Source organism: Capricornis sumatraensis, chromosome 18, assembly GCF_032405125.1.
Source record: "Capricornis sumatraensis isolate serow.1 chromosome 18, serow.2, whole genome shotgun sequence".
In the NCBI taxonomy this organism is placed as follows: Eukaryota; Metazoa; Chordata; class Mammalia; order Artiodactyla; family Bovidae; genus Capricornis; species Capricornis sumatraensis.
The window spans coordinates 69829883-69853499 of NC_091086.1; the positions used below are offsets into that span (position 1 = coordinate 69829883).

Sequence of the window (23617 nt, forward strand, 5' to 3'; positions counted from 1 at the left end):
ATTTGCTTGTGATAAAGCTGAAAGCCAAATAGACCAGGGAAATGCAAATACCATCATTAAGAGGCAAATCATTGCTCAAGCATCTCTTTCTTATTTGACTGCCTTGGGACTAGAGGAAACAGTGATAGAAACAAATGTCCGCCACATTCCTACTTCATTGCTTTTGTTGTTAAGAGCTGTATTCTCTAAAGGAATTCTAGTTGAAGAATAAAGAAAATTCGAATAATCCAAAACTGTCTGAAAATCCATAGCTACATCATTTTTTAAAGTAAGTGAATCGTTTTTTTTTTCTTTTCAGAATGCTGGAGTGTCACCTTGTCAGCCACCTTGTTTTGACAGCGATACAATCTCTCTTTGGGATTTTAGTAAATGGCATCATTCTGATTGTGAACGGTACTGACTTGATCAAGCAGAGAAAGTTGATCCCACTGGATCTCCTCGTTTCCTGCTTGGCGATTTCCAGGATGGGAATTCAGCTGGCCTTCTTCTACATTAACCTGGCTCTTCTTTCCTTGGTCAAATTCCCTCAGGTTACTGAGAAGCTTGTAGTTTTCACATTTGTAAATGATTTGGGACTTTGGTTTGCCACCTGGCTCAGTGTCTACTACTGCACCAAGATTGCTACCATCGCTCACCCTCTCTTATTCTGGTTGAAGATGAAGATCTCCAAGCTGGTTCCTTGGCTGATTCTTGCGTCCCTGCTGTATGCATGTAGTACTTCTGCTGTGCATGTCAAATATAAGTGGGCATTTTACGGAGAAGACTTCCTGGGCCTTTTCTTCCCAAATGTAACAACTCACATCAAAGTAACCCCTGCTTTACAGTTTGCCTTTCTGTTTGCTGAGTTTGCATTGCCGTTTTTCATCTTCCTGATTTCTTCTCTGCTCTTGATATTTTCCTTGGGGAGACACGCCTGGCAGGTGAGAAACACATGGACAGGCCCCAGAAACTCTCACACACGTGCATACGTCAGGGCCTTTCACTCCATCCTGTCCTTCCTGGCCCTCTATCTCTGCCACTACCTGATCGTTGCTTTGATCTTTTTTCAAATTTTTAACCTTAGAAGCTTCCTATTTCTGTTCTGCACCTTTGTGGTTGGTTCATACCACTCCATCCACTCTATTATTTTAATTTTAGGAAACCCCAAAATGAAACAAAACGCAAAAGCGTTGCTCCTCCTCAGAAAGTGAGGTCAGTGAGAGAGAACTTTGATCCAGTCAAAAAATCGGCAGTTCAGTGAATTAACGGAAGCTGCTCAGCCTCCCTCAGCCAAACGAAGTCTGTTCACAAATTTACAAAGCATCATCTAAAGACTATTTGTTCAACTTGAGGCATTTTTGTGGACGCTCTCCTTTTTCAAAGGGTTACACTGATTTTCAAAGCGTAAAATGTGTTGCTGGATTATGTCAATGTCAGTATCCCTGCCAGGTGCTACCTCACTGGAGAAGCCTGGGTAAGTGGTACAGGGATTTTTCTGTATTATTTGTTACACACATCCATGCTAAGTCACTTCAGTCATGTCCAACTCTCTGTGACCCTATGGACTGTAGCCCACCAGGCTCCTACGTCCATGGGATTCTCCAGGCAAGAATACTGGAGTGGGTTGCCATGCCCTCCTCCAGGGGATCTTCCCTACCCAGAGATCGAACTCACATCTCTTATGTCTCCTATATTGCCAGGCTGGTTCTTTACTGCTACTGCCATCTGGGAGACCCTTTTAATATTTCTTATGACTGCTTACAAATCTGCAGTTATCTCAAAATAAAAAACTTAAAGAGAAAGGGAAGCACCTGTTGGAACTCGTGATGGCAGAAGATGCACGAATGTCCTGGGACCCTGTGTGTCTAACGCTGGTTTTAGATGATTGATCCTGACTGAGAGCATTGATTGGTCATTCCTTATCTACCTGGATATTAGTTCTGCACTTTTTTTAAGAGTCACAGACAACAGAACCATTTTCTCCTCACCAGATCAGAGAGTAAGCCGAGGACAGGCTGGATTTCTCTGGCCCTGTAAGTAGGTCCACCTACTCCATGCTGCCAAGAACCTAAGTGCCATGGTGACATGATAGAAAGGCAGACAGGTGCTAGAGGAAGAGGAAACAAGGGTTGAACTCTCATTTTCCATTTCACCTAACTGGACACACTGATCAGACAGTAGCTTGCAAAGACATTTCATTTTGCACTTGTGTGCTCAGCTTTGGGGCCCTCTCACCTGATGGAGGCAGTGTGGACCTCCCACCACGCTGCATGTCTTCTCAATGAGGCAACATCAGTAGGTGGGTGGGCTGGGGGCTTCTCCATCTGCTTGAAGTCACAGATGCAATTTCGAACTAGCTGATGACATCAGATGCTAAGAGACGTGTATATTCCTAAAACACCTTCAGAACCCTTTTTTGTTTCCCAGTGGAAGCAAAAGATATTCCTTATTTTGGCCAGCTTGCAGCTTATGTGTAATGACAGAAAATGTGTTAGGTTTGGATTTGCCAGTCATCAACAACATGGATTCAAATGCTGGTTTATAAACCTAAGATATACAGATCTCTTTGTATTAAACTGAGGTCTTCGCTTCAGAAGATCCTTGGTGTGGGAAAGCTCTGAGGTTACTCTTGCTCTTCCTCTGGAGGAAGGAAGAAAGCAACAAACTTTGTCTTCTTGGAATTCCCTTCCACCTCGTCCTAGTGGGTGGGAAGGTTTATAGCTAGCTGTGTACTCAGGGGGCCAGCTCTGGAAAGAGTGGTTGTGCCCTGGAGATAATGATCACTGTTTCCTTTGGAGGGGACAGTGAGGAATCACATTTTCTGGACATGTCAAGTTTAGATGCCTTCTCCTTGAAATATGGTGAGAAAAGCAGAAGAGATTTCAAATATTTGGGGGGATGGGAAATCTGTAACTATACAAGTCTCATGTGATTGTTTTACTCAGATGCCAAGTTCTCATTCAATTACATGCAAATCTTGCTTTAATAATGCTGGTTAATGAGATGAATATGAAAGTATGATTGTTTGTATGCTTAAAAGTTACCAAGAGTTTTATATATATATATATATATATATATAAAGAGAATTCATGCTAATGCAAACTCTTCCAGAAACACATTCTCAGTCTACTTTCCTAGAAATGTTGCCCAGCTCTCACGCTGATGGAGATTGTGAAGGACACTAATTGCCCCATCGCTGATGGAAGCAAAACAGACTCAGTCTTTTGGTTGCTTCAGTTCAGTTCAGTTCAGTCACTCAGTCATGTCCGACTCTTTGCGACCCCATGAATTGCAGCACGCCAGGCCTCCCTGTCCATCACCAACTCCCGAAGTTCACTCAGACTCACGTCCATCCAGTCGGTGATGCCATCCAGCCATCTTATCCTCTGTTGTTCCCTTCTCCTCCTGCCCCCAATCCCTCCCAGCATCAGAGTCTTTTCCAATGAGTCAACTCTTCACATGAGGTGGCCAAAGTACTGGAGTTTCAGCTTTAGCATCATTCCTTCCAAAGAAATCCCAGGGCTGATCTCCTTCAGAATGGACTGGTTGGATCTCCTTGCAGTCCAAGGGACTCTCAAGAGTCTTCTCCAACACCACAGTTCAAAAGCATCAATTTTTCAGCACTCAACTTTCTTCACAGTCCAACTCTCACATCCATACATGACTACTGGAAAAACCATAGCCTTGACTAAACGGACTTTGTTGGCAAAGTAATGTCTCTGCTTTTAAATATGCTATCTAGTTTGGTCATAACTTCCTTCCAAGGAGTAAGCGTCTTTTAATTTCATGGCTGCAATCAAAATCTGCAGTGATTTTGGAGCCCAGAAAGATAAAGTCAGCCACTGTTTCCACTCTTTCCCCATCTATTTGCCATGAAGTGATGGGACCATATGCCATGATCTTCGTTTTCGAGTTTTAAGCCAACATTTTCACTCTCCTCTTTCACTTTCATCAAGAGGCTCTTAGTTTTTCCTCACTTTCTGCCATAAGGGTGGTGTCATCTGCATATCTGAGGTTATTGATATTTCTCCCGGCAATCTTGATTCCAGCTTGTGCTTCTTCCAGCCCAGTGTTTCTCATGATGTACTCTGCATATAAGTTAAATAAGCAGGGTGACAGTATACAGCCTTGACGTTTGGAGCTGCCTTTATGTGGACAAAGTGTTCTAGTCCTGCTCACTTCGCATGGGATTAGCCCCTGTCGTGGTACGGCATCGTTCTCTGCCCAATCCCTGAGATGGGGCTGGACACGGTCACCCCAGGAGCCTTGCTGTGGGAGTGCACGCCCATGGGTCAGGCCAGAGGACTGCTGACCACACAGGACAAGGCACTGTCCACTCTTCCTTCGTGTCCTGTGGTTCCCCTGCTCAGTCAGTAGCAGAGGAGATGGGCAGGGAGACAGGCTCTTACAGTGAGGCCGGGGGCAGCGAGAGTATCCCATTCCATCTCAGTAAGAGGTCGGATGAGCACCTCCAAACCAGGAGACACACGTCGCCACACTGCCACCCATTCTCTGTTCAGAGGTTGACCCGTTTGGTGCTCAAGCTTCAGGGATTCTCCATGGTTTCAGTGACCACAAGACAGTGACTCCAACCAAGAAGACTAAATCTGTGTGCTTATATCAACAGTTTTCTCAAAATACAAACGTTGTAACAATTTGGATATGAGGAAAGAAACGCAACAGTTCTAAAGCTCTCCCAAAGTAAGAATGCCTTTTAAATCCTCAGTCACTAATTCAAATGTAGTAACTGCTTGTAGTTAGAATAATCCAGACCCAGAAGTGGAAGGAAGACATTAAATTTAATGTGTACTCATCTTCGTTAGGGCTTCCCAGGTGGCGCTAGTTGTAAAGAATCTGCCTGTTAATAAGGAGATGAAAGAGATGCGGGTTTGATCCCTGGGTTGGGAAGAACCCGTGCAGAAGGAAATAAATGGCAACCCACTCCAACATTCTTGCCTGGAAAATTCCGTGAACAGAGGAACCTGGCAGGCTATAGTCCACAGGGTCTGAAAAAGTCAGACACAAGTGACAGACTGACACACACATCTTCTTCAGGCTAAGGACCACCCATTCCGGACACTTTAGACAGTTTCAACATTATGCCCCATTGCATGCTTAAGTACAGTCATTCATGTCAAACTAGGCTGTGATTTTAGGCTTGGGAAACACTTCCATAGCTTTAGGGGGTGTAGACCTACATCTCTTGGGGCAAGGGGAGGGATAGGTAGACATATCCGAGAAAGGAAGACACTAAACAGATCATTCAAACCAGCATCGGCAATCAGTGGGATAACAGATGCTGCAGACAGATGGAGCCCATGTTGGAGAAAAATCCAAATGGCGGGGGCAGGAGACCCACCTGTTTCAAAAGGGTCTTGCTACAGTGTGAATTTGGAATCAAGTTAGTGACTGTATTAGTACAAACAATATCAGCACTGCACGCGCTTAGTTGCTCAGTCGCGTCCAACTCTTCGTGACCCTTTGGACTGTAATCTGCCAGGCTCCTCTATCCATGGGATTTTTCAGGCAAGAATACTGGAACGTGGTGCCCTTTCCTTCTCCAGGGGATCCTCCCAACCCAGAGAGCGAACTCCTGTGTCTCCTGCATTGCAGGTGGATTCCTCATCCTCTGAGCCACCGGGGAAGCCCCAGTGCCAGCGGTATGTTCCTTTTAAAAGAATTATTCTTTTGCCACCTATTGATTGTCAACTGTTACCTGAAAACTTTATGCTGGGGAAAAGGGTAGGGGCTGAGAAAATTGGTCCCAAAGAACTGAGAAGATTAAGCTTTGGGGGAAAAGTCATCATAAATGCAGGCCGCATGTGGGCCTTTGCTTCACTGCCCTCTTACAAAAGCGAGCATCTTTCTCTGTCTCCTTGTACATTAGACCCCTCGATGCACCACTCTCTACCTTTGCGAGAAGAAATAGTGATTGCTTTTGACATTTGGATTCACATTTGTGACATGTGGGTCTACTTAATCGTTCTGCTTGGGGGTCAGGTTGGTGATTTTATCCTGTAGCTTAAAACATTCCGATCAACACATCGTGGGTTTCCGTTTTTCTCTCTGGTGCTCTATTTGTTTCTATTTTGAATGTTTGTCCATAAGATCATTGGGGTAACTCAGTTTAGAATAAAATTATCTACTGAAACTTCTGAAAACATGTCGGCTTTAAAAGTGAAGTTAAAAGCGAAGAATTAGGGGTGGAAGAAATCAGGAGATTAGGACTGACACATACTATTGATACTATGTATAAAACTGGTAACTATCAAGACCTTACTGTACACACAGAGAGCTCTTCTTACTGCACTGTGCTGACCTGAATGGGAAGGAAGCCCAAAACGGAGGGCTTCCCTGGTGGCTTAGAGGGTAAGGCGTCTGCCTGCAATGCGAGAGACCCAGGTTCGATCTGAGACCCAGGTTTTGATCCCTGGGTCGGGAAGATCCCCTGGAGAAGGAAATGGCAACCCACTCCAGTACTCTTGCCTGAAAAATCCCACGGATGGAGGAGCCTGGTAGGCTACAGTCCATGGGGTCGCAAAGAGTCGGACACGACTGAGCGATTTCACTTATGGCTGATTCATCCTGTTGTACAGTAGAAACTAATACAATATTATAAAGCAACGATAGACCAATAAAAATTGCTGTAAAAAAGAAATAAAAATTATGCCTGAGGATTCATTTTATTTCAATCCCAACATTCCTGAGGAAAACAACACATTTCAATTCTTTCTCAACTGTTGAGGTTGGTGTGAATGTTCTTAAGTGAAATCTTGAGTTTTTGTTAAACAAACTCTCTCCTTCCTACAGATGTGTTTGAGTAATATAATATAAACACAGGCTAATGTGTAACTGGGTAAAATTTGAATTTAGTAGTGTATCTAAGTCCCCATAGCTAGACTGGGCTCAGCACTTGGAAAGCATCTCTGAATGACCTAGATTCCAGAACCAATGGGAACACTTCAGATTCTTCTGAAGATAAGCAGGTGAAAAAGGATGGGATAAAAACTAAGTGAGCTAGGATATTGTAACAGATGGAAGGTCCTCTCGCCAAGAGTTCACTCATTTGGACAGCAAATGCTATGCTTGTGATTGAAGATTATGAACTTTACTTCGCTTGAGGTGGCATTAGTGGTAAAGAACCCACCTGTCAATGCAGGAGACAAAAGAGACACAGGTTCGATCCCTGGGTCTGGAAGATCCCCTGGAGAAGTAAATGGTAACCCACTCCAGTATTCTAGCCTAAAGAATCCCAAGACTGAGAAGTCTAGAGGGCTACAGTCCACGGTGTCGCAAAGAGTCGGACACGACTGAAGTGACTTAGCGTGCACTTCACTTGAAACCTAGGAAACTGGCTTCTAGAAAGTGCTACCAGATACAGTCAAAAAGCTTGGTTTCATGATAAATATTCTCTAGCTTATGCATCATTGCACGTCTGCTGTAATACTTGAAATTCTTGAGACAAGGACTTGTGCCTTTGATCATAGAGGCATGATGTCCTTCATAACTCTGGTTGGAGATGGATGTGGTGAACAAGCTCTGTGGGAGGAGAGAGAAGTTTTGAGCATAATATTCTAGATGGGGAGGCTCAACAGATTTGTGTCATACCTTATAGAGATCAGAAGCCAGTCCATACACTGTCCTCCAAAGCCAGTCTCCTGATCTCAGTTGTTGCTAGAACTGTACCTGCTTACCTGGGTCTTTTAAGCCACATCTGTGCAATTCTATAAGCACAGTAATGAGCTGAGACTCTGTTCCTTGATCTATAAAATGGGGATGATAATGATAGATGCCCTGTGCTTAACAGAGTTCTGGGTACGTAATGGCGAGCACTAATGAAAGCAACTCCCAAGTAAAGGAAGTGAAAGTTGCTCAGTGGTATCCAACTCTTTGCAGACCCCATGGACTGTACAGTCCAGGCCAGAATACTGGAGTGGGTAGCTGTTCCCTTCTCCAGGGGATCTTCCCAACCCAGGGATCGAACTCAGGTCTCCCACATCGCAGGCAGATTCTTTACAAGCTGAGCCACCAGGGAAGCCCAAGAATACTGAAGTGGGTAGCCAATCCCTTCTCCAGTGGATTTTCCCGACCCAGGAATCAAACTAGGGTCTCCTGCATTGCAGGTGGATTCTTAACCGGCCGAGCTACCACAGAACCCTCACCATCCCCGCTCCCCCCCCCCACCCCGAATAAAGGGGCTGATATAAATATGGTTACTGGGAGTCTCCAACAGAACCATGGGGGCAAGGGCATTGGTAAGGATCATCCTGAATAACAGAGGGTCATAATTACAGGCTGATTTGGAATCTATGAGCTGGGTGACTTGACAAACCTGAATTTCACATTTCCCCATCTTTGAAATGGGCACATGGTTCATTCCAGGTCTAATGAGCTATGTTGATGAGTCAGTGGGATCCACACCAGGTTGCTGCCAGTGTTGTTTTCTCTTGTTGTTAAATCATATGAAACTCCTTAAATGGAATCATTTTTGACCTGCCAAGATGTCAGTTTGGTAAGCTTAGCCCCCAGTACCAAACCAAACAGTCATAGAGTTTATAGGAGGACACATTCCAGATAAAGTAAACATTGTGTGTAGAGGGATCTGGCAGAGAAAAGAAATAAAGACACAGAAAAGTAAAAGAGTGAAAGGAGGAATGAAGGGTGTATCAGACTGCTTTGCTACAGTATCATGGTGGTGGTTTAATTGCTCAGTCGTGTCCAACCCTTTGCTACCCCATGCACTGTAGTCCACCAGGCTCCTTTGTCCATGGAACTTTCCAGGCAAGAATACTAGGGTGAGTTGCCACTTCCTTCTCCAGGGGATCTTCCCGATCCAGAGATCCAAACTGCAACTCCTGTATTTTAGGCAGTCTCCTTCATTGCAGGCAGATTCTTTTACTGCAGAGCAACTAGGGATTCCCACTGCAGCCGACAACTTGGTCCTCGAATCATGAGTTCATTCTCACACACATTGCCTGACGCCTGTGAATTTACAAGAGTCTTCCTGCTACTCCAAGTCCCAAAGGAGCAGCACCTGTTTGGGTTGGTAAATTTTATGTTATGTATGTGTTAACACAATAAACAGATTCTACCAGAAAAGGAAAGAGGCAAGGACTGGGGCGGGTGGCGGCGGGGGGGATGGTTTTTAATTTAATTTTTATTTCATATTGGAATATAGCTGATTTACAATGTTGCATTACTTTCAAGTGTGAAAGTGAAAGACATTCAGTCCTATCTGACTCTTTGTGACCCCATGGACTATACAGTTCATGGAATTCTACAGGCTAGAACACTGGAGTGGGTAGCCTTTCCCCTCTCCAGGGGATCTTCCCAACCCAGGGACCAAACCCAGGTCTCCCACATTGCACGTGGATTCTTTACAAGCTGAGCCACAGGGAAGCCCAAGAATACTGGAGTGGGTAGCCTATCCCTTCTCCAGTGGATCCTGCCCACCCAGGAATCGAACCAAGGTCTCCTGCATTGCAGGTGGATTGTTTACCAACTGAGCTCTAAGGGAAGCCTTTCAAGTGTACAGCAAAGTAATTAAGTTATATGTATATCCATCTTTTTCAGATTCTTTTCCCCTAGAGGTTATTACAGAACACTGAGTAGAGCTCCCCGTGCTACACAGTAGGTCCTTACTGATTATTTTATGTATGCTGCTAAGTGTATATATGTATATCCTGAACTCCCAATGTGTTGTTGTATATGGTTCATGGGCAAAACAAGTGACAGGTAATATTCCATGGTGAATTAATTCACTTGTTATTGTTCAGTAGCCAAGTCGTATCCAGCTCTTTGTGACCCCACGGACTGCAGTATGCCAGGCTGCTCTGTCTTCCACTATCTCCTAGAGTTTGCTCAAATTCATGTCCATTGAGTTGGTGATGAGTAGGTGAATTAAGTCACTGTTAAATCCTAAATCAGCCTTCCCCATTAGAATCAGTTTGCATTTCAGTGAACAGATAAATATTGCAAACCCAGATACTTTTAGAATCTAAATAGATAATTACCATTCAAACACAAGCTTCTGCTCCTCCAAGTACACAGGCTTTTACACGCCATTGACCCTAAGAATGTGCAGTGGCTGTTTAGAATAAAGAGAGGAGTCGAGTCTTCTGATATCATCTTTAAAAAGCTCATCTCAGGGATCAAACCCAAATAAACCTTATAAATTTCTTTCTGTTTTTCCTTTCTTTCTTTCTTTCTTTTAATGGGCAGAAAATGCTTGGGGCCAATTGTCAGGGGATATAAATTCTTACCCCTCAGGATATTGAGGTTGTATTTGACTGTCTGGAGTAGAGAATTTTAAAGGCTACTTCAGTCACTGGTAGCTAATTCGGAAAGAACAAACTGATTGTTCTCTCTGAACAGACATACGGATGACACGCTTCCAGAACCTTCAACATAAAAACACTCCCCCGAGAGAACCAGCGTCGATCAACGTGAGCCCTGAAGGGAGTAGGCTGAGAGTGCGTCTTGGGGATCATTGACCTTGTTGAGTTACGAGTGTGACCAGAGTTCAGTTCAGCCAGCTCGGCTGGCTGACTCCAGTTTGAAAATGCAGTCCTTGTCTTTCTTTCCCTGCTTTGTGCTCCGTGACACTCCAGCTTGCTGCCCCCACAGATCGCAGCTGCTCCATCATCCCTTCCACCCAGATATGCTGGAATGTGCTTATCAGTTGCAGGCAGAGTGCCATGCCTAGAGCATTCCCCGAGGGATCCCAAGTATGAATAGCTCTCGGTCTCCCTGTTTTTACAGGAAGAGAATGAACGGACCTCTTGTGAAATAACTCTCCAATGTGTTCTCTTTGAGGCTTTAAATCATGCTGCAGAGAACAAAAATAAAATAAAGCAAAGCAGGGAAGACAAGCCGGCCTAGACTAACTGAGAAAGGAGCCTTGGGCCCAGGGGCTGAGGCTTTTGTTGTTGTTCAGATGCTGAGTCGTGTCTGACTCTGCTACCCCATGGACTGTAGCACACCAGCTCCTCTCTGCTCCACCATCTCCCAGAATCTGGGAGATATTCATGTCCATTAAGTCGGTGATGCTATCTAACCATCTCATCCTCTCCCGCCCCGGTCTTCTTTTGCCTTCAACCTTCCCCAGCATCAGGGGCTTTTCCAATAAGTCGGCTCTTCACATCAGATGGTCAAAGTATTGGAGCTTCAGCTTCAGCATCATTCCTTCCAATGAATATTCAGGGTTGATTTCCTTTAGGATTGACTGGTCTGGTCTCCTTGCAGTCCAAGGGACTCTCAAGAGTCCTCCAGCACGACAATTCGAAGGTGTCAATTCTTCGGTGCTCAGCCTTCTCTATGATCCAACTCACACGTCCATACGTGATTATTGGAAATAATGTAATAACGACTAACAAATAGTAAAGAAGAAATTCATCCTGAATTTGCATCCTAATAAACGAGCCATTTGGATCTGCCCATGTTCCCATTAAATGCTGGGAATCTTATTATCATCATGGCAAAGATATATTTTTAGAAATTTCATTTCCCTTATTAAGTATTTTCGTGCTGATCACTTTAATGATGACAGAATATTCTCTTGGGCTGGCATATAACACAGTGCCTGGAAATGTAGGTAATCAATATATATTTGTTGAAAAGATGAATAAATGTATTTAACTTATCTACATCAAAGGTCCATCTGGTCAAAGCTATGGTTTTTCCCATATGTATGGATGTGAGAGTTGGACTATAAAGAAAGCTGAGCACAGAAGAATTGATGCTTTTGAACTGTAGTGTGGGAGAAGACTCCTGAGAGTCCCTTGGACTACAAGGAGATCCAACCAGTCCATCCTAAAGGAGATCAGTCCTCAATATTCGTTGGAAGGACTGACGCTGAAGCTGAAACTCCAATATTTTGGCCACCTGATATGAAGAACTGACTCATTGGAAAAGACTCTGATGCTAGGAAAGATTGAAGGCAGAAGGAGAAGGGGACAACAGAGGATGAGACGGTTGGCTGGCATCACCAACTCAATGGACGTGAGTTTGAGTAAACTCTGGGAGTTGGTGTTGGACAGGGAGACCTGGAGTGCTGCAGTCCACGGGGTCACAAAGAGTCGGACATGACTGAGAGACTGAACTGAACATCCTTATTTGGACGCATTGAGTGTGCTTCCATTTTTATGACAATAAATAATATCTAATGGCTCTTATTTTTCCTATTTTTTTTCTGTAATTTTGTCAGGAAAAGTTCTTAGAAATAGAGTTCCTATATCAGTGATTATTAAATGCACCAACAAATTTCTTTTTAAGGAGACTGTGTAGATTCACTGGATTGTCAACCATCAATGCACAAAATTGCTAGGTTGTTTATCATTTGCTATATTCTTAGGTGCAGAGAGAGACTTCCATTGGCAAATCTCTCTTTTTTAAAATAATTACTGAACAGTTTTGGGGCTTCATTTTCATTTTAGAAGCCTTGTCTTATGCTCTGACACAAAACCTAATCAACTATGAAGGTTTCTCAAGAAACCTTGTTTCCAGTGAGCTGGAGATGTTCAAAGTGAATGTCCCGCACCAGATCTGTCCAGCAAAGAGGACAGGTTTGAGTCACTGGATGGTCTCTAACCACCCACAGCACAGAGCCTGTCCTGTGGTGGCTGTCACTATGCTCTGTGCTGTCACTTAGCTCTTCCAAGGCAGAGGCCGAAGGCTCCGGGCGGCTCCTGGGTGGCATAAAACGCTTTCAGGCAGGCTGTGTACGGAAGACTGTGAGGTCCTTACTGACAGTCCTCCCCCAAAGCCCTCATGGGGTTGGCAAGCACCTAGGGCTTCCTGTGAGCCGGTCTGTCTCTACGTGGTCACAAATGTTATGGCCCTAGTGGTTAAGAATTCACCTGCCAAATTCAGGAGACGCTGGAGATGTGAGCTCGGACCCTGGGTTGAAAAGATACCCTGGAGAAGGAAATGGCGACCCACTCCAGTATTCTTGCCCAGAAAATTCCATGAGCACTGGAGCCTGGCGGTCCACAGTCCTTGGGGTCACAAAGAGTCGGACACGACGGAGCAAGTGACACTGCTCCACTACACCTGGGTGTGGACGGCAGTTTTACTTTCACCCACTTTCCAGATTCAGAAACAGGGCCCTCGGGAACGTTGTTTTCCCAGGATGCTTCGGCCATGAGGACCTAGGCTCAGATGATCTGACTCGACGGCCCCGGCTCAGAGGCCCTGCCCTGCCTTGGGACACCTTGGGCTGGGTGACAATCCTTCAAAGTCTTACCACGAAAGAAATTTACCCAGAAGGAAGGTCACAAGTGTGTTAAACGATTATACTTTGTCTTTTTTAATGTTTTAGAAATTAATATTAAAAAGATAATATTGAATCAATCTATCAAATTAATATTGAGTCAAATCAATAAAATTGAATCCATCAATAATTATAATCAATAATAACAATAATTACTTTCAACATGAAAGTGACAATGATGGTGATAATGATGGGCACTAAGAAAAGGAAAGATATAAGCATCTGAATGCAGAGTTCCAGAGAATAGCAAGAAGAGATAAGAAAGCCTCCTTCAGCAATCAATGCAAAGAAATAGAGGAAAACAACAGAATGGGAAAGACTAGAGATCTCTTCAAGAAAATTAGAGATACCAAGGCAACATTTCATGCAAAGATGGGCTCAATAAAGGACAAAAATGGTATGGACCTAACAGAATCAGAAGATATTAAGAAGAGGTGGCAAGAATACACGGAAGAACTGTACAAAAAAGATCTTCAAGACCCAGTTAATCATGATGGTGTGATTTCTAATCTAGAGCCAGACATCCTGGCATGTGAAGTCAAGTGGGCCTTAGAAACCATCACTACGAACAAAGCTAGTGGAGGTGATGGAATTCCAGTGGAGCTGTTTCAGATCCTGAAAGATGATGCTGTGAAAGTGCTGCACTCAATATGCCAGCAAATTTGGAAAACTCAGCAGTGGCCACAGGACTGGAAAAGGTCAGTTTTCATTCCAATTCCAAAGAAAGGCAATGCCAAAGAATGCTCAGACTACCACACAATTGCACTCATCTCACATGCTAGTAAAGTAATGCTCAAAATTCTCCAAGCCAGGCTTCAGCAATATGTGAACCATGAACTTCCTGATGTTCAAGCTGGTTTTAGAAAAGGCAGAGGAACCAGAGATCAAATTGCCAACATCTGCTGGATCATGGAAAAAGCAAGAGAGTTCCAGAAAAACATCTATTTCTGGTTTATTGACTATGCCAAAGCCTTTGACTGTGTGGATTACAATAAACTGTGGAAAATTCTGAAAGAGATGGGACTACCAGACCACCTGACCTACCTCTTGAGAAGTCTGTATGCAGGTCAGGAAGCAACAGTTAGAACTGGACATGGAACAACAGACTGGTTCCAAATAGGAAAAGGAGTACGTCAAGGCTGTATATTGTCACCCTGCTTATTTAACTTCTATGCAGAGTACATCATGAGAAATGCTGGACTGGAAGAAACACAATCTGGAATCAAGATTGCTGGGAGAAATATCAATAACCTCAGATATGCAGATGACACCACCCTTATGGCAGAAAGGGAAGAGGAACTAAAAAGTGTCTTGAAAGTGAAAGAGGAGAGTGAAAAAATTGGCTTAAAGCTCAACATTCAGAAAACGAAGATCATGGCATCTGGTCCCATCACTTCATGGGAAATAGATGGGGAAACAGTGGAAACAGTGTCAGACTTTATTTTTGGGGGCTCCAAAATCACTGCAGATGGTGACTGCAGCCATGAAATTAAAAGACGCTTACTCCTTGGAAGAAAAGTTATGACCAACCTAGATAGTATATTCAAAAGCAGAGACATTACTTTGCCGACTAAGGTTCGTCTCGTCAAGGCTATGGTTTTTCCTGTGGTCATGTGTGGATGTGAGAGTTGGACTGTGAAGAAGGCTGAGCACCAAAGAACTGATGCTTTTGAACTGTGGTGTTGGAGAAGACTCTTGAGAGTCCCTTGGACTGCAAGGAGATCCAACCAGTCCATTCTGAAGGACATCAACCCTGGGATTTCCTTGGAAGGAATGATGCTAAAGCTAAAACTCCAGTACTTTGGCCACCTCATGTGAAGAGTTGACTCATTGGAAAAGACTCTGACCCTGGGGGTGATTGGGGGCAGGAGGAGAAGGGGACGACCGAGGATGAGATGGCTGGATGGCATCACCGACTGGATGGCCATGAGTCTGAGTGAACTCCGGGAGATGGTGATGGACAGGGAGGCCTGGCGTGCTGCGATTCATGGGGTCGCAAAGAGTCAGACACGACTGAGCGACTGAACTGAACTGAACTGAATGGTCCTGATTTAGTATTTTGAAAACCTGTTATTGACCCCGCTACAAACGAAGGGACTGAGCCTCGGAGATGGAGTGGCTGGTGGAGCCAGGACTCCCGTAGAAGTAGTAGTAATAGTGTTAGTCACTCATCGTGTCCGACTCTTTGCAACTCCACAGACTGTAGCCCACCAGGCTCCTCTGTCCATGGGATTCTCCAAGCAAGAAGACTGGAATAGATTGCCATTCCCTTCTCCAGGGGATCTTCCCAACCTAAGGATCGAGCCCAGGTCTCCTGCATTACAGGCAGATTGTTTACCGTCTGAGCTACAGGGAAGGACTCCCATGGTGTCTCCTGACTCATCTGCCCGTGAGTCAGGACAGTAACGCTGGCCCTGAGGGGAAGCTGAGAGCAAGATGCTCGGCAGTGGGTGTGGCGCACACAGCTATGGAGTTGGAGGAGACGGAGGCGACGGCAAGCGGAAGCCATGTGCGCAAGAAGATGGCGGCGGAGGCCAGCAGGGAGGCGGGTACCTAGGCTCAGGGGAAAAGCTTGCTTCACAGGAGATGGGGGGCCGGGGAACGGGCGGTGGGCCGTATGTCAATGAACATTTTTATCATTGAAAAGTAATGCGTGACTATGGTGCTACTTATGCAATTCAATAATAAAGCTCAGTGCTCTATTAACATCAACTTCCAGAGAAAACTAGGAACTGCGTCCTTTGAACCAGATTCAAATTCGGTCTGTTTTTGTCTTTGTTTCCCCTGGACAGAGTCTCGTTTCCGGTTTCAAACCACTGTTTACGGCCTCTGAGAAACAGCTGTTGTGGCCCAGAGTGAGGACATCGCCGTGGTGTAGGTAGGGGCTTCATCAACTAATGGGTGCAGAATTCAGTGACATTGGGACAGATGTCTCAGGAGCAAAGTTCTATATGGATTCAGACATCTGCGCATCAATAGCCTTGTCCTTCTGTTTGGAGTTCCTCTTAAGGAGGATGCTGTCCTTAAAGTTCATGTAAGATTGTCTGATGCTCTGTGTGGGCTTTAGGGAGCAGAGTCCAAATGGGGGTGACAAGGCCAGATGCCCCTCTTCCACAGCATCGGCTGTCTGCTTCCGGTCACTGGGGGTGCAGACAAGCCTCTGCAGAGAGTTCAAGGGTGTCTGCACCGTCATTCATTGCTTCTTTAGATGCCTGGAGGGAGAGGTCAAGTTAAGCAGGCAAGCTGTTCAGCCAGCAGTGTTACTGCTCTTCACCTCCTTCCTGAGATGCCACGTGTGGTCACTCTCAGAGCTGGGGACAGCCTTGCTCCCCCAGGAGGGACAGTGCCTTACCAGATGGGAGCTCCTGGAGACCTCCCTGCAAACAGTTACCCAGTGATTGCTCTCTGCAGACTCAGGCAAGAAGGAGGGAACATTCACAAGGAATGTTAGTGTAACAGCATGGAGCCGCAGTGTAACAGGGTGACTTTGTTTCAATTTTTTGTTTTTCTCACCAGAATGCTAGTGGGACCAAGACAGACAGCTGGGTTAACATCTGAATATAAGTTTTACCGACAGACAGAGAAACTGCATTCTGATAGAACTGGGGGTGGGAGAAGTCAAACTTAAAGGCAAAAAAAATCACAAATCTGATGACAGAAACATTTCAAATAACTGTACAGGAAAAAAAAAAACAAAAAACAACCTCAGAGATAATCACGAGAACATTGGGAAACCATCACAGCTTATACAACAGAATTAATATAAACACAGCAAGAACTCTCAAAAGCAAGAAGAAAAGATTAAGTGTACCCAACAGAATTGGAATTGGCAAAAGATAAGAAGTGGGTGATTCAACAAAGGTTGGAAAGTACAGGAGAAATTTGTAACCAAAATGCAAACTGGACCAGCAGCTTGGTAGAACCCCAATATAGCTGGCAAGTGGACAAAGACGGAAAAGAATGCAGTGGCCAGAGCTGGTGACCCTGAGGGTGGAGGGTGTGGTGTGCAGGCAAGTTTGGAATCAGCATAGAGCTTTTTGAGAGTCATTGGTCACTGTACCTTGATACTGGAAACTTTGAATACTGTAACCTGGCAATTCCACATCTAAATACTTACTATCAAGAAACAATAAATACTCCAAACAAAAATTTAGACAACTTCATGACATGGTTTTCTATGAAGGCAAAAATGGGGAAAACTTTAAATGACCAGAAGAGAATTTAAATAAACCCCAGTTGAGCTCTACAATGAAATATTCTTGGATCTATTACAAACACCTATGTTGACCTACACTTATAGACATGAGGTTTATAAAACAGTAAATGCAAAAAATAGATTATAAGACAATGTACATGATTTTATGTGAAATATATTAAGTATGCTTATACAAATTTATACATAAATATATAGAAATATTAGAATGGTATAAATCAAAATATTATACAATATTATTCCCCTTGGACAGTGAGGAGATCAAACCAATCAATTTCAAAGGAAATTAACCCTGAATATTCATTGGAAGGACTGATGCTTAAGCTGAAGCTCCAATACTTCAGCCACCTGATGCAAAGAGTCGACTCGTTGGAAAAGACTCTGATGCTGGAAAATTTGAGGGCAAGAGGAGAAGGGGGTAATGGAAAGTGAGATGATTGGATGGCATCACCGATTCAATGTACATGAGCAAACTGTGGAAGATAGTGAAGGACAGGGAAGCCTGGAATGCTGCAGTCCATGGGGTCGCAAAGTCAGACAAAACTTGGTGACTGAACAACAATAATTATTCACTAGCTATCTCTAGATTTGGGCTTCCCTAATAACTCAGTTGGTAAAGAATTCACCTGCAATGCAGGAGATCCTGGTTCGATTCCTGGGTTGGGAAGATTCCTGGAGAAGGGAAAGGCTACCCACTCCAGTATTCTTGGGCTTCCCTTGTGGCTCAGCTGGTAAAGAATCCTCCTACAATACGGGAGACCTGGGTTCGATCCCTGGAAGAATCCTCCTGCAATACGGGAGACCTGGGTTCGATCCCTGGGTTGGGAAGATCCCTGCAGAAGGGAAAGCCTACCCACTCCAGTATTCTTGGGCTTCCCTTGTGGCTCAGCTGGTAAAGAATCCTCCTGCAATGCGGGAGACCTGGGTTCGATCCCTGGGTTGGGAAGATCCCTGGAGAAGGGAAAGGCTACCCTCTCCAGTATTCTGGCTTGGAGAATTCCGGACTGTAAAATCCATGGGGTTGCAAAGAGTCGGACACGACTGAGTGACTTACTCACTCATCTCTAGATTTACACATTAGAATGATTTTATTTCTTCTTCTCGTATCTATAGCTCCTAAGATTTTCACAAGTAGCATGTAGTGTTTGTATAACCAACAAATAGTAAAAGCAAAATAATAAAAATGAAAAGAGGCCCTCCTCTTGAGCAGCCTTTTTGCTACCTGCTCTGATTCTTGGCACTTGTCCCAGGTGGATATTTCTTTCTGACTTCTCACTCTGCCTTGCATCAAAGCTGAGCCTTGGTCTGAATCCTCCAGACTCCCCTGCAACTCTTTGTCATTTTTATCAGGCCTGTTTACTCCTGCCCAGCTGTTACCCTTGGGATCCAGCTCCTTCAGGCTTTTGGTATCACACCAGGAACAAGTTCCTAGTAGCAGAATTGAAAGCAAAGGAGGTCTGTGGACACCTGCGGCTGCTTTAAAATATGTAAATCTGGTTTATCACCCTGCTACTCAAAACCCTCCATTTTCTCTCCTTCATGTTCAAAATTAAAACCATACTTTCCCTGTCATTTATTTATAAGAGCTCATGAACTCTGAGCCCTAGTATCTCTCTGATTTTTCCCTGTCTTTACCTTATCTGCTCTGCATGGGACCCAATGGCCTCCATGCCATTACAGTTAATGAGTCAAGTCTGTTTCTACCCCAGGGCCTTTGCACTTCCTTCACTCAGCCCAGAAAAATGCAGTCTGTGCCTCTCTTCCTCACTTATTCAGGTCTCTACTAGAGTGTCACCTTTGTGAAGAAGCCTTTCCTGGCCATCTAACTGTGAAATGAAAACATCTCCTGCCATATCAATAAACAAGGAATGTCACAGCCATCAGCGATTTCTGGCCTCCAGATATGAATGAGACCTCCCAAAACTGCCAGCCCCTACAGAGACTGCTGAGGAGCTGGGGGAATGCAAGAAGCAGCCATCTGCCACTCCTTAAGGTGAGCAAGGAAACAGGATTTGGCCCCAGATAGCTGAGATGCATATGAAAGGAATGAATTCAATGAGCCCAGAGGCTTGCATCCTCCCATACATAGAATGCTAAGTTCCTTAACTTGATACCTGAACTTGGATGTTCATACAGCCTTCTCCCTTTGTCACAACATGGCATATAGCCCGACTCCCCCTACTGCCTCCTTGAAGCAGTCTCCCAGAACTGAGGTACCCTCTCTCTGGCCGCAGTCCTCACTTTGCCCCAAATAAAGCCTAACTCACAACTCTCCAGTTGTGCATGTTGTCTAGTCAACATAATCTCACACAGAACCTTCTCCATTGTCTCGTTTCCCTGACATCTTTATTTTTCCTCAAAGCACCTCAGACACCCTCTGATGACAAAATATGCCTTAAGTTGTCCCTTGTTTGTTTATTCCTCTTCTGCCGACAACAAAAGCCACAGGATGGGGAGATTTTGGCTTGTTCTTTGCTGTATCCAAAATTTCTAAAAAAAAAAAAAATTACTAGTTCATATTTATCAGCGGAAAGAAAGAGAGGGAACAATGGTAGAAATTAATGAGCTAGAAGACAAAGAAACAAAATCACAAAAGCAAAAGCTGTTTTTAGAAAATAGAAAATCAACTACTGACAAAGCAGATTAAACTTCCAGAAAGAGGAAGACACAAAGAAATTATATTAGTGATGACAAAGGAAGCAAAACAGATGAAAAGTTTTAAAAATTGTGAGCGACTCCCCTGGTGGACTTCATGACAATACATGGAAAATTGCACTGAAGTGGGGGTCCTGCTCACTTGAAGCCCCCTGAAGGCCACCTGCACACAGTGGGGACAGGACCAGCCCAGGTGCCGTGGGGGTTAAAGCTCACATAGAATATGATGATGACGCTTGAGAAAAATCACACAAATTTGTATACTAAAAAGCTGACAAATATCACAAGCATCATAACATCCAGAAAAATCGGATGACATCGTTGTTATTAGTGCTTGCAGTTACTGACTTTCTGCCACACGTCTGCAAGGCTCACTTCTCTGGGTTTTCCCTTCACACTTTTATTGCCTCCTCCTAGGATAATAATTTAGCAATACCATTTTCTGTAGAGAGAACAGAAAGCGAATTCCATCTTTCCTCCAGCAAGGCTGACAGAAATTTGTTTTTTATCATTGATAGTTTGGAAAAGCCGCTCTCAGCACCACATCTCGCAATTGGCAATGTCACAATGGTGACTGTCTGTGCAGTCTCTTGCTCAGCGGGTCCTCCCAGTGGAAATAGGGAGGGATGCAGAGTCAAAGGAAGCTTTGAGGGGCCTTGGGTCTTTCCTGGAGATGGGGGTGTTGTAGCCATGCGTTCTGGGAAACAAACTCACTGAGAAGGACAATGCAGATAGTGGGGTGCAGTTTATTACACTGGTGGGCCCAAGGCAGAGTCTCCTCTTAGCCAAGGATCCCGACTAGTTTTTGTGAAAACCTTATATACCCTAAGTGTACGTGCCCAAACCCACCTCCCTGAATTCCCTGAAACTAGTCTGAACAAAGGAAAGGAAAGATACAATCAAAGGTAACCCATGATTCATATGCCTTAAGCCTAGGTAGTTAAGAGTGGACAATTATCAATAGGCCTGTCATCATACCCCAATAAGCATAATAGAATGTATGATTCTATTTGGTTACACAGATAATTAGGGTACTCTTTTAGGCAATGGCGAGTCTAGGTACAAGCCCTGGGGCTCTTCCATCCGGGGGTCCTGGTTTTCCAATTGGCATTTCGTTTCCATAAATACTGGGCATATAGCTCAAAGTCCACAGTCCAGCCCAGGATGGAGTCCTGCTTTTGGGATGGAGCCTGCTCTGTCTGTTTCCCCCTTCGGGGGTGGATGCGGGGTCAGGTCAGGGCCTCAGAGGTCCACAGCCTTCGTCTGCCAGGCTCTCTGGGTCAGAACTCCTGCAGCTCCTGCCTCAGTGGCAGGTCTAGCCCCCATGCCCTGGTCTGTTTCCCTTCCGAGTCTCCAGGCTATGGCAGGGCTGGTCCACTGCAAGCAGAGGACAGAGCAGCACTTTCAGTTCCCTCTCCTTGAGGTCAAGGGTAGAGGCAGGATGCTCCATGAACCCACCGAGGACTGGGACCACAGGGTAGAACACAGTGGCAATTTTTTGTCCTTTCCTGTAGCCTCCATGAGTACAGCACAAAGGTGACCCTAGCCTGGGGCGGTGCTCCATGCATCTGGCCAGCAGCTGCTGAGCCTGCATCTCTGGAGGAGAGCAGAGCTAGTGTAAGCTTCACTCCGTTCATGGCAAGCCCGCTGCTGAGCATGAGCCAACCTGGGAGAAGGTGGGGATGTCTCTCAAGCCTGCGGAGGGGCAGAGGGACTGCTGGGGAGGAGGACTTACTGCCATGGTGATGCTTCCCAGCGCTCTCCTACTTCATCTCAAGTTCCTGGCCTGGTCCTTCCTCCCTCCTGCCAGGTCCTCATACTGGCCATCAATTCCCTCCCACTCCTTGTATCCTAGACAAGAATTCTCACCTTGCTTTCATAGCTGACGTTTCATTATTTGTTTTCTATATGTTGTATGTCTTTTTTATTCCTCTGTTTCTCTATCACTTCTGTGTTTTTTTTTTAATGTCAGATACATATATTCTACCATTGCAATTCTCTTTTCATTTCTTTTACTATATATATTTGGAGTTATTTTCATAGTGGTTGCCCTGGGGATGATAATTAATGTCTTATTGTGTAACAATCTACATCAGATTATATCAGGTTAATTTCAGTATTCTGCAAAGACTTTGTCCTTATATGACTCCATTTCCTCCCACTCTGGTGCTTTTTTATTGTCACAAATTACATCTTTGTACACTGTATGCCCATCAACACAGATTTATAATTACTTCCTGAAACTGTTGTCTTTTAAACTAGAAAGGAGGAAAAAAGTTACAAATGAAACAGTTGTTTATACTGTCTTTTATACTGACCTATGTTCTTATCTTTATGATGCTTTTGATTTCTTTATGTGGATTCAAGTTACTGTCCAGCGTCCCTTCATTTCAGCCTGAAAGATTCCCTTTGCTGCTTCTTGTAGGGTAGTTCTGTTAAGAGACAAATTATCTCAATTTTTTACAAATATGAGATGCTGTTTATTTCTCCTTCATTTCTGAAGGATAGTTTTGCAGATATAGAATTTATGGTTGATAGTTTTTTCTTTCAGTGCCTTGAATATGTCATGCCCTAGATTATATGGTCTTCATGGTTTCTGACGAGTCAGCCATTGTACAAAATCTGTCCCTTCTCTCTCCCTGCTTTCAAGATTCTCCCTGAGTCTGTGGCTTTTGGCAGTTTGATGCTGATGTGTATATGTGGATCTCTTGAGTTTATTTATTTGGAATTCATTGAGCTAATTGGAGGAACAGATTGTTTTTCATCAAACTTGAGAGGTTTTCAGCCTTTATTTCTTCAGATATTCTGTCTCTTCCTTTCTCTCCACTACTTCTGAGATTCCCATTATTCATATGTTGAGAGTTTCCCTTGTACTCTACAGGTCTCTGAGGCTGTGTTCATTTTTCTTTCTGTTTCTCAAAATTGATCATCTCAATGAACTGTTGTCAAGTTCACTTAGTGTTTCTTCTGCATTTTCAAGTCTATCATTGAGACTGGCCACAAATTTGTCATATTAATTACCATACTTTTCAACTGCAGGGTTTCTATATGATTTTTAATTACTTCCATTTCTTTATAGGTATCCTCTATTTGACGAGATCTCTTGTTTTTCTTTTGTTCTATAGACATTGTTTTTTATTTTTATTTTTTTACCACTTTGGTTATATTTGAATACCTTATTTAAAGTTTTTGTCCAGTAAATCAGATGTTTGATCTTCCTCAGAGACAGTCTCTATTGACTGCTTACACATTGTCCACTTGCTGTATATAGACCATGCTTTCCTATTTATTTGAATGTCCCATAATTTTCCATAGGAAATCAGAATTTTAAAATAATATAATGTAGTAATTCTGAGGGCTTCCGGGGTAGCTCAGTTGATAAAGAATCTGCCTGCAATGCAGGAGACCCTGGTTCAATTTCTGGGTCAGGAAGTTCTCCTGGATAAGGGATAGGCTACCCACTCCAGTATTCTCAGGCTTCCCTGGTGGGTCAGATGGTA

At 44.1% G+C, this 23617-nt stretch overlaps 1 protein-coding gene across 1 annotated transcript; it reads left to right on the plus strand.

The window, feature by feature from the left end:
• Positions 1-299: 299 nt before the first annotated feature.
• Positions 300-1190, plus strand: TAS2R1 (taste 2 receptor member 1). The gene has a single exon (XM_068990395.1). It carries the CDS (start codon positions 300-302, stop codon positions 1188-1190), a length of 891 nt encoding a protein of 296 aa, XP_068846496.1.
• Positions 1191-23617: the final 22427 nt, after the last annotated feature.

What these genes read in the sequence shown, in the direction of transcription:
- TAS2R1 (XM_068990395.1), top strand. Translation starts at nt 300, where the DNA reads ATGCTGGAGTGTCACCTTGTCAGCCACCTTGTTTTGACAGCGATACAA.